Source organism: Pristiophorus japonicus, chromosome 4, assembly GCF_044704955.1.
Source record: "Pristiophorus japonicus isolate sPriJap1 chromosome 4, sPriJap1.hap1, whole genome shotgun sequence".
Taxonomy (NCBI): Eukaryota; Metazoa; Chordata; class Chondrichthyes; family Pristiophoridae; genus Pristiophorus; species Pristiophorus japonicus.
In genome coordinates this window covers 29,680,502-29,691,735 of record NC_091980.1, presented here as the reverse complement: position 1 = coordinate 29,691,735, position 11,234 = coordinate 29,680,502, and the positions used below count along the sequence as shown (strand labels likewise).

The 11,234-nt window shown below is 45.0% G+C and overlaps 1 protein-coding gene across 1 annotated transcript in view; it reads left to right on the top strand.

Moving 5' to 3' along the window:
- Nucleotides 1-1,245: 1,245 nt before the first annotated feature.
- Nucleotides 1,246-11,234, top strand: part of LOC139262858 (coiled-coil domain-containing protein 69-like) — a 50,054-nt gene continuing 40,065 nt past the window's right edge. The window contains exon 1 of the mRNA XM_070878067.1: nt 1,246-1,427. Coding sequence (XP_070734168.1) covers nt 1,380-1,427 — 48 coding nt within the window. The 5' untranslated portion in view covers nt 1,246-1,379. The remainder of the gene's footprint in view (nt 1,428-11,234) is intronic.

Sequence of the window (11,234 nt, the reverse complement as noted above, 5' to 3'; positions counted from 1 at the left end):
CTACCGTTTTTTTATATAGCGCCTTTAACGTACTAAAATGTCCCATGGCGCTTCACAGCAGTGTTATCAGACAAAATGGATAAATTTGGCACCGAGCTGCATAAGTAGAAATTAGCGCAGGTGTCCAAAAGCTTGGTCAAAGAGGTAGGTTTTAAGGAGCATCTTGAAGGAGGAAAGAGAAGTAGAGAGGCAGAGAGATTTAGGCAGGGAGTTCCAGAGCTTGGGACCTAGGCAACAGAAGGCACGGCCACCAATGGTTGAGCGATTATAATCAGGGATGCTCAAGAAGGCAGAATTAGAGGAGCGCAGACATCTCGGGGGGTTGTGGGGCTGGAGGAGATTACGGAGATAGGGAGGGGCGAGGGCCATGGAGGGATTTGAAAATAAGGATGAGAATTTTGAAAATCGAGGCATTGCTTAATTGGAAGCCAATGTAGCCCAGTGAGCACAGGGGTGATGGGTGAGCGGGACTTGGTGCGAGTTAGGATACGGATAGCCGAGTTTTGGATCACATCTAGTTTACGTAGGGTAGAATGTGGGAGGCCAGCCAGGAGTTTGTGGAATCGGCAAATCTGGAGGTAACAAAGGCATGGATGAGGGTTTCAGCAGCAGATTAGCTGAGGCAGGGGTGGAGACGGGCGATGTTACGGATCTACCTGAAATCCTTCTACTATTCTCTTTCTTCTCATCACCAGTCAACAACAATCTTTCTCTGCTTAGGTGCCCCGCTAAATCTTGGCCCAGCTCACCTGAACTTTAACCTTTCCATGGCCACTGTTGGCTTATGTACGTTTCCAGAAACAGGAGAAGTCACATTATTATACATGTTGCATCTTTGTTGATCCGATATTAACCAGTAAATGCCTAATCCTTGCTAAGCCTCTGGGTCTGTATGAATTGACGTTGACTACATATTCTTAATAGTAAAAGTGCAGCACAGTCCACAACATCCTTCCTATTGTTCATTAAAGTTCATCTTCAGCAACAGACGCCTTCTGAGAACTGAAAGGCATCTCCCACTCATTTCCTGCAACTGGTGTCGTGCAAAAAAAACCACAATTTTAAAATTTAATTCGAAAAATTTCTGCTCCCAAAAGGACTAAATGCACATTTCACTTTTGTGTCTCTTATTTGTTTCGTTAAAAGCTGCTGGTCAGCTGAAAGCCATAGAAATGGGACGTCGGGAGTGTTCTGGCTTTCTGGAGGTGTGTGGTGTACAGGAAATACGGTAACCCGAACTGCTCACCACAAGTTCAAGCGGCAGACCCGGGTTCAGTTCAAACCAATTGGGTTACTAAGTGCTGAAGGTTTAATCTTTCGTCGCCAGCCTTACAGTCGGCAGCTTTCCACGGGCAGATATCTGGCAGCCAGGCTGGAGAATGGGCAGCAGCAGCAGCAAGTTGTGCTGCAATAAATCGAGAAAGAAGGTAAGCTTCAGCGCCCTTTATTCCGGGAACTTTCTTTCAATTGAGGAAGCGGGACGAGCAAGCAAGCGTGTTGTTGTTCAGCTGCGTGCACCTCGCTGCACTTCTCTGATTTCAGTGACCACCGAGTGGGAACCCCTATGGCAACTGTTGTTTTAACTGTTCACGGATCTGGCTGTTAACTGTCGGTCTAAATATATAGATCCTCCGCAGTACTTTCGGGAGCCATACACAACAGGAAGGAATGTGCTGGCTGCAATATTTCACGTGTTTTTTTTGATAGTGAGCAAGCCGAACACTACAAGGTGCATCAGAGACAGTAATATAAATTTGACATGATTTTCATTCATAAGGCAATTTTTTTTGTAATACAAATATCCATTTTCTGTTTCAGTGACTCTTGAAATGGTGGCTGACATTTTAGGGAATTTAACTTGGTTGTGAAAGTTTCCTGATTGTAGCTATGTTTAAGAGTAAAGATGGCAAACTGAGCTCCCTGAGTGCAGATAAACAGAGGGGCCAAATTAAGTCATTGCATATTTAACCAGATCATTTAAACAGATTCTGGCAAGAGGGGCTGGGAACCAGTTAGTAAATGGTGACCGGGGAGGAGTTTCATTAAACTAAGTATTAGAAAGAAAGACTTGCATTTATAAAGCGCCTTTCACAACGTCCCAAAGCGCTTTACAACAAATTTTATTTATCTAGCGTCTTTAATGTAATGAAACGTCCCAAGGCGATATGTGATGATAACTTGACACCAAGCTGCATAAGTAGAAATTAGCGCAGGTGACCAAAAGCTTGGTCAAAGAGGTATAGAAACATAGAAACATAGGTGCAGGAATAGGCCATTCGGCCCTTCGAGCCTGCACCGCTATTCAATGAGTTCATGGTTGAACATGCAACTTCAGTACCCCATTCCTGCTTTCTCGCCAATAGAATGTTTTAAGGAGTGTCTTGAAGGAGGATAGAGAGGTAGCGAGGTTTAGGCAGGGAGTTCCAGAGCTTGTTTTTCAGCCAATTAAGTACTTTAGAAGTGCAATCACTGCTGTAATGTAAGAAACCCGGCAGCCAATTTGCACACAGCAAGTGCAAGTTCCAAAAACAGAAATGTGATAATAAACAGATAATCTCTCATGTTGATGTTGATTGAGGGATAAATATTGGCTAGGACACCAGGGATATGTCCCTGCTCTTTGAAATAGTGCCATGGAATCTTTTACATCCACCTGAGAGAGCAGATGGGACCTCGGTTTAACATTTCATCTGAAAGACGGCACCTCTGACAGTGCAGCACATCCTGCACTGGAGCATCAGCCTAGATTTTTGTGTCCAAGTCTCTGGAGTGGGTCTTGAGCCCACAACCTTCTGATCCAAAGGCAAAAGTGCTACAACTGAGTCACGGCTGACACCAGATTGCAGCTAAGTCAAGTATGTTTGTGACAAGGGAGAAGGAAGCAGTTGGACTTATAAAAATGGAAGAAGAGGTGATGCTGAGTTTGAATCAATTGGGAAGCAATGACGAGTGGGAGCTGTATTTGGTAATCACAGGGAAATGGGCAAAGATGGGAGCAGGAATTCTGTATTTATAACACCAAGTTTGGACAAATTCTTCCTTGTAATAAATTCTATAACATTACAATTTGTTTCAAATAAAAATCTGGCATTTCCTTGTAAGTAACTAGCTCTCTCTGAAGGATTGAGCTGTTAATGAAATTACTTCATGGGGTGGTATTCATTATTTTCTCCTCTTAGACTCTCCAGCCCCATGAACCATCTCCAGCTGCCCCTCACACCTTTGTCAATACCGCACTACCCATTAGGTGGCTGCCTAAGAGACTTGCTCCTTCCCTGCCTACTCCAAAAGGTATGAAACTGTTCAAATCCAATGCTGGAAACACTCAGCAGGTCAGACAGCTTCTGTGGAGAGAAAAACAGAGTTATAGACTACACCAATGTTCTCTTGGCCAGCCTTCCACCTTGCACCCTCTGTAAACTTCAGCACATCCAAACGTCTCTGCCCATGTCCTAACTCGCACCAAGTCTTGTTCACCCATCACCCAGTGCTCGCTGACCTACATCAGCTGACAAGGCCTTGATTTCAAAATTTACATCCTTTTCAAATCCCTCCGTGGCCTCGCCACACCCTGCCTCTGTTACCTCCTCCAGTTCTAAAACCTCCGCGATCTCTGCGTTCCTCCTCCAATTCTGGCCCCTCGCACATCCCTGATTTTCATCACTCCACCACGGGTGGCCGAGCCTTCAGCTGCCTGGGCCCTAAGCTCTGGAACTCCCTCCCTAATCCTCTCCACCTCTCTATCTCTCTCTCGTTCATTTGGGGAAAAAAATCTTTAAAACCTACCTCTTTGACCAAGCTTTTTGTCACCTGTCCTAATATCTCCTTATGTGGCTCAGTGTCAAATTTTGTTTGATAATCCTCCTGTGATTTTTTTTTTTTGAGTGTCATTAATTATGGAGAAAAATGTTCCATTTTCTTGTTACAAGTAGAATTTTGCCTGGGGAAGCAGGTGGAGAATTTGACACCGTATTCGAATACTACAGCACCTGTTCATCGACACTGTACAGGTGATTCTGACACCTGTAGAGGCGCTCTCGGTGAGGAGCAACACTTTCAGGAAGTTTTACCCCACATCTCGTGGTGTTGATCTGCCTGTGTTGCCCCCTCCACTAAAAGACCCTGGTCACAGAATTACACCTTGTACTAATGCTTGGATTTTACAAAATAAACAGCGTAACTTCAATCAAAAAGAAAATGATTGATTACTTGGCTGCTATTCTCGACTGCTAACCGTCTCCTTAAACCCCTCTCCCCTGTCTCCACCACAATCACCTCCAACAACAAGTGTGAGGAGCCCATGGACTTTTTTGTCTCAAAGATTGAGACCATCCGATCAGCTGCCTCTGCGAGTTCCCTTCCTTCCCCTAGCCCACCAGGCCAAACTACCTCCGAGGTTCCCCACTGCTTTAGCCCTGAACTTGTATCACTCTCCAGTTCTCCCTGATCTCCCCTCTTGACCTCTCCACGCTCATCTTGTCCATGAGACCCACTTCCTGCTCCCTTGACCCTATTCCCACTAAACTGCTGACCACCCAACTTTCTTTTCTGGTTCCCATGTTAGCCGACATTGTTAATGGTTCTCTCTCCTCAGGTACTGTCCCCATCTCCTTCAAATCTGCCGTATTCACCCCCTCCTCAAAAACACAACCCTTGACCCCACAATATTTGCAAGCTACCTCCCTTTCCTCTCAAGTCCTTGAACGTGTTGTCGCCTCCCAAATCCGTAACCATCTTTCCCGGCATTCCATGTTTGAATCCCTTCAATCTGGTCTCTACCCCTGCCACAGTACCAAAACTGCTCCCATCAAAGTCACAAATGACATCCTTCATGACTGTGACAAAGGTAAACTATCCCTCCTCATCCATCTCGACCTGTCTGCAGCCTTTGACATGGCTGACCACTCCATCCTCCTCCACGCCTCTCCGCCACAGTGCTGGGTGGGACTGCACTCACCTGGTTCCATTCTTATCTATATAATCATAGCCAGAAAACCCCACTACTACATCGTTACCTCTGGTGTCACCCAAGGATCTATCCTTGGCCCCCTCCTCTTTCTCATCAATATACTTCTCTTTGACGACATCATCCGAAAACATGTCGTCAATTTCCACATGACTGCTGACGAGACCTAGCTCTACCTCACCTTACACTTCTCTCGACCCCTCCACAGTCTCTCAATTGTCAGACTGCTTGTCCAACATCCAGTACTGGATGAGCAGAAATTTTCTCCAATTAAATATTGGGAAGACCGAAGCCATTGTCTTTGGTCCCCACCACAAACTGCGTTCCCTAGCCACCGACTCCATCCCTCTCCCTTGCATCTGTCTGAGGCTGAACTAGACTGTTCGCAACCTAGGTGTCATATTTGACCCTGAAATAAGCTTCCAGCCACATATCCATGGCATAACTAAAACCACCTATTTCCACCTTCATAATATTTCCTGTCTCCGCCCTTGCCTCAGCTCATCTGCTGCTGAAACCCTCATCCATGCCTTTGTTACCTCTAGACTACTCCAATGCACTCCTGGCTGGCCTCCCACATTCTATCCTACGTAAACTTGAGCTCATCCACAAATCGGCAGCCCGTGTCCTAACTCGCACCAAGTCCCACTCACTCATCACCCCTGTGCTCGCTGACGTACATTGGCTCCCATTTAAGCAATGTGTCCATTTCAAAATTCTCATCCTTGTTTACAAATCCCTCCGTGGCCTCGCCCCTCCCTATCTCTATAATCTCTTTCAGCATCACAACCCCCGAAATGTCTGCACTCCTCAAATTCTGCCCTCTTGAGCATCCCTGATTATAACCGCTGAATCATTGGTGACCGTGCCTTCAGCTGCCTAGGCCCCAAGCTCGGGGACTTCCTCTCTAAACCTCTCTGCCTCTCTCTCCTTCTCTTTCCTCCTTTAAGACGCTCCCTAAAACCTACCTCTTTGACCAAGCTTTTGGTCATCTGCCATAATTCCTTCTTCTGCGGCTCAGTGTCAAATGTATTTGTTTTCGAATGATGGGTGCATTTTATTATTAACAAATTTCCAACAGACAGCCGGCTTGCCTGTTCACACTAAAAACATGTGGCTAATTTTGTGAGTTAGCATTCCCACAGCAGAGCCTTACTCAATTGTAGGAACAGGGGTAGGCCATTCAGCCCTTTGAATTGAAGGGAGGAACAGGCTCAATCATGGCTGATCTGTGATCAGTTGTTTAATCAGGAATGCAGGTCACTGCCTCCCTGTCTTAAATCTTCTGTCATCAGTTTTAAAGGACAGGAAAACTGGAAGGGCCATGAACTGAGCCACTGATATCTGTGCCAGATTGTCTGATTTGCCCTCCCATCGAAAGAGACAACACACACACACACGAGCGCTAACTCGTAAAATTCACTACAATTGAAGGTGATGAAAAGCTGAAATGAATGACACCATCCTCGCAATGTTCCCTTGTTACTTGGCTAAATTTTAGTTTGGCAATTTTATATCCCGAGTTTCCTAAACAATTTACAACAGCGGTAAAGAAACTATGCAGAGTCAGTAGAAAAGCCAGCTTATAGCAGCATTACCTTAGAATTTACATTTTAGAAATAATTCAGCGAATACAGTGCATTTTACAGCAAATGTGGTGAAGATTGGAGAAAATAATTTGGCACCACAAATGTTTTAAATCTAGAGTTGTACTAAACGTGCACATGAAGCAGCACCACACTCCATGTAACCGCATGTGTAAATATTTTTTTGTTCCCAGGCAATGAGTTTTCAGTTGCCTCTATTGAGTTGATATCATGTTTGTGCACATTTCTGCTATGCAATTGTGTCATTGCATTGGAATTATGTTGAGAGAGCCAGAGAGAAAATGGTCTTACATAGGGGAAACTAAAACTATAGGGCATAGCCTCAGAATAAGGGGCCGCCCATTTAAAACTGAGATGAGGAGAAATTTCTTCTCCTGAGGGTTGTAAATCTGTGAAATTCTCTGCCCCAGAGAGCTGTGGAGGTTGGATCATTGAATATATTTAAGGTGAAGACAGACAGATTTTTGAGCAATAAGGGAGTAAAGGGTTATGGGGAGTGGGCAGGGAAGTGGAGCTGAGTCCATGATAGGATCAGTCACGATCTTATTAAATGGCAGAGCAGGCTCGAGGGGCCAGGTGGCCTACTCCTGCTCCTATTTCTTATGTTCTTATAGGTGGAAATTGGCGCCTTGGTATTGCCAGGGAGAAACTGGTCTGGATTTCCCTCCCCTCACCAAAGGAGGGCCGGAGCAGGACTTCTGCCCACTGACCTAACTTCACTGTGACTCCGGTTCATTTTCCTGGATCAGAAGTAATCATCTTTGCAGAACAGGCTCCTGGCGCAATCCCCGGCACCAAAAGGGAGCTGAAGAGGAAGTTGTGGGTGCAGGATACCAGAAGAGAGGAGGCTGATATTAAAGAGGAAGAGAATGCCCTAAAGATCAGATATCTAAGTTGAGGCTTTAATCTGGCACCTTCGTGGGGCCTGAGGAGTGGCCACTACTGGACTGTCACTCTCCAGAAGGGACATCCTTGGGCCTTCCGCCACTGTCTCCGTGACGACTGCCACCCCTATTCTGGTGGTAGAGCTGAATATTTGGCAGCCTAGGCAACTAAAGGGGAGGGTCCTAGATTGTAAAATTCACCACAGCCTATTCTCCTATCCAGTGCTACCAGTGTGTCTGCATTAACACCAAGGGTGTACCTATTCCAAATTGAACCAATTGTGAAAATCGAGGTTCATATACACCTGTGCTATCACATGCAGAGTGTCTTATACATCCCTACAAACAAGTGCCTAGCATCTTGTACACGAGTGTAACAAACTTATAAAGTTACACAAATAAACACATACCTCCTACACATCCACGCTGCCACAGAAGGCATGCTAGGAATGTAATGGCCCTACATATATCATCTTGTATATGTGTAAAACCATGAACATGGCAAATTGTGCACATGTAAAGGATGTACGTAATTAATGTCAGCATCTCTTCCTATCTTTGGTTCAAAACCATTGACCTGGAGGCCTCATGATAGCCCAACACCACACTTCTCCTGTATGAACTGCAGTTTCAGCTGTCTCCTGTTAGTTGTGTCTTTGATAATACAAGCAACAAATTGAGTCCAAGGATTTTAATGCCACTGATGCAAGTTTCCATTGGGTGTATACGCAATCTCTCTGTGGCCATAGCATTGTAGCTCAGTTCTGTCAACCAGCCTTGTTTCTATATTTTGGTCTGCTATTGATCTCCTCATTCCACGATTGCTGCAATTTGCTTATACACGACTGATTTTGGGAGGCTACTTCTGGCAGTACAGAGCCTTGTTGGGGGCAAGTAACAGTTCACAAAATCAGGTCGCGCAGGGACTTGCTGGGGGCAAGTACGGTTCACCAATCTGGCGATAGAGCCAAGAAAGGGTCGGAAATTTACAGTGTCATATTTTATGAAGACGAATGCCTGGGTTTTGGAGACGGTATTAGTGACTGTAAAAACAGGTGCTGGGGCAAAGAGTGCACACATTTTTATACCTGTAGATTTCATGTAAATTGATCCTTGTCTGGATCTTGTAGTTTTCTCACTCCTTCTCACCAGCAGCATCCTATTGCCCATTTTAAACTTGTGCAGCAGTGTGCAATGGTCTGGCCTACAGGAGTAGGCTTGTTAAACGTGAATATCTCAATTTTTTGCTTGGCAGGAGAGTTTTTATTTTTGATTATATTGCTTTATTTGCATTTTTATTGCTGAATTAATTTTTGTTGCTTAAGGCTGATTTTTGTATTGGTAAAGCTTGGCACACATTTAAAATTGTTTGGAATCTCTATAAATGCTGAAACAATCTTTGTCCCCACATATAGCCACTTACCTTTTTAAGTGTAGACATCTCTTTAAATTCGAGCTTTGGCCAGATTGGGTACACCTCCCATTAAGCTAGCTCCCTGCGCGAAGTCAAAGGTGAGCAGCCAGCTTCGAATAATTATTCTAATGAAGTAGCAGAAATTGCAGGCGGTCAGCCATTGGCTGGTTTGATGCCAGAAACTAGGATGAACAGCCTAATCTTAACCTTAATCACAACATTGACCTGAATATTTGCCCCCATAAGCAGCCAGGTCCCTTCACAGTCCAGCTGATGGTAAGAATCCCACCTTCTCATTAGCCTGACCGTTGGCTCAGGGCCAACGCTGCACTGGGAGCTTAAGCAAACTATTCAAATGGTCCGACAACCTGGAATTGTACGCAGTCCGCTCCGAATGCTGTGGACCAGCTTGGCAGCCCCCAACACACTGAGCTATGTGTCATTTATGGCACAGATGTTGTTGGAAATTGGAAAATCGGCTAATACCTTCCAGAAGCAGAAAATCTCAAAACTGAGAATCTTTTGTTTACGTTCCACATTTAATGTTCAGGCGTCACTGCCAATAAAGGAAGACTGGGACAGTGCAACACTGACAAATCGCTGACTCCAGTGGCACTGCAATTGCTTTTGATTTTCAGCTTGTCCAGGCGCAATTGAAATTTTCTGCTTGATGTCCCCTGAGCATCAACAGTACAAATAAGCCTCCGTAATATATTGTTAACGTGTAAAAGCTCATAATACAGCTCCTTGTACACAGGTGAAACCGAGGCTACCTTGGGGCCCAGAATTTGCGGTCCTGATGACAGCGAACTGGCAGCATTCGCCGTCATTTCGCTTTGGAAACTGACCGCAGCTTCAGGATTTAACGTGTGCGCAGCCTAATGCGGAAATGCTGAAGTTGGGGGTCTGTCATTCACTGCACCTCCATCGGCTGCATTGTGCCCCCCCCCCCCCCCAAATGCTGGCAATCAGTGAAATCTCTCAAATCACGAAAAATTCGGCTCTTCTGCAGTAAGTACGCTGTTAAATTCCCCCCCTAAACGTTGGAGTCAAAGGGATTCGGTGTAACTGGGGTTTTAACACCGTATTGACTGCTAAACAAAGTTTCTGCACCTGAAAATGTATTTTAAATTTTGTGCAGTGTCAAATTTATTCATTGAAATAAAAATTCAGGGTTGTCTTTCCCCCATGAGAGCCCCAATCTTTGTTTAGCATTCTCTAACATTTTTAAAAAGTTAGAATTTTAAGAGCTGACCCACTTGTTCGCTGCCTGTGAGAATTCTGAGTTTTGATTGGCTGCTTAGATAGCTTCTTGACATCACAGTAGCTCGCGCGATGGGATTCCCATTAAACTACATTGATTTGAAATACACGTTGGAAAAGCCGAACTTCTCGACACCGAAATCGCGAGATCTTTGTACAAAGCTTACTTCAGGGCCAGTAGCGATCAGCTTTGCTTCGCTGTTGACTGCAAATTCCGGACCAATACCTTGCCCACATATACCCCCAAAGTACATCGCACCTGTACATGCAGCTGTTGTTGTTACGTGATGGGAAGAATTCTATTTTCTCTGCCCTTCATTTTGAGGTGCAGCAGGTTTTTAATGACCTGCATGTGAAGTTCGTAGCACATGGTGAAGGAGGGGCTGGGCAACGTTACTGTGGCATCTGGGTTACTGCTGACTAGCATCAGACAAAGAGTAAGTTTACGCTACAAATTTAGCACTGGTGCAAAGCAGTCCAAATGCACCCGGGTTTTAGGTAGCAAGCTTACTTCATCCATCAGCACACCTGACTGGCCTCCCACATTCTACACTACATAAACTTGAGTTCATCCAAAACTCGGCAGCCCGTGTCCTAACTCGCACCAATCCCGATCATCCATCACCCCTGTGCTCGCTGACCTATATTGGCTCCTGGTTAAGCAACGGCGCGATTTTCAAAATTGTCAGCCTTGTTTACAAATTCCTCCATGGCCTCGCCCCTCCCTATCTTTGTAATCTCCTCCAGCCACACAACCTCCCAAGATGTCTGCGCTCCTCAAATTCTGCCCTCTGGAACATCCCTGATTATAACTATTCAACTATTGGTGGCCGTGCATTCTGTTGCCTAGGCCCCAAGCTCTGGAACTCCCTCCCTAAACCTCTCCGCCTCTTTATCTCTCTTTCCTCCTTTAAAATGCTGCTTAAAACCTACCTCGTTAACCAAGCTTTTGGTCATCTGCCATAATTTCTTCTTATGTGGATCAGTGTCAAATTTATCTGTTTTATCTTGTAACACTGCTGTGAAGCGCCTTGAGATGTTTTACTACGTTAAAGGCACTATATAAATAAAAGTTGTCGTTATCATGTTCCATAATATAA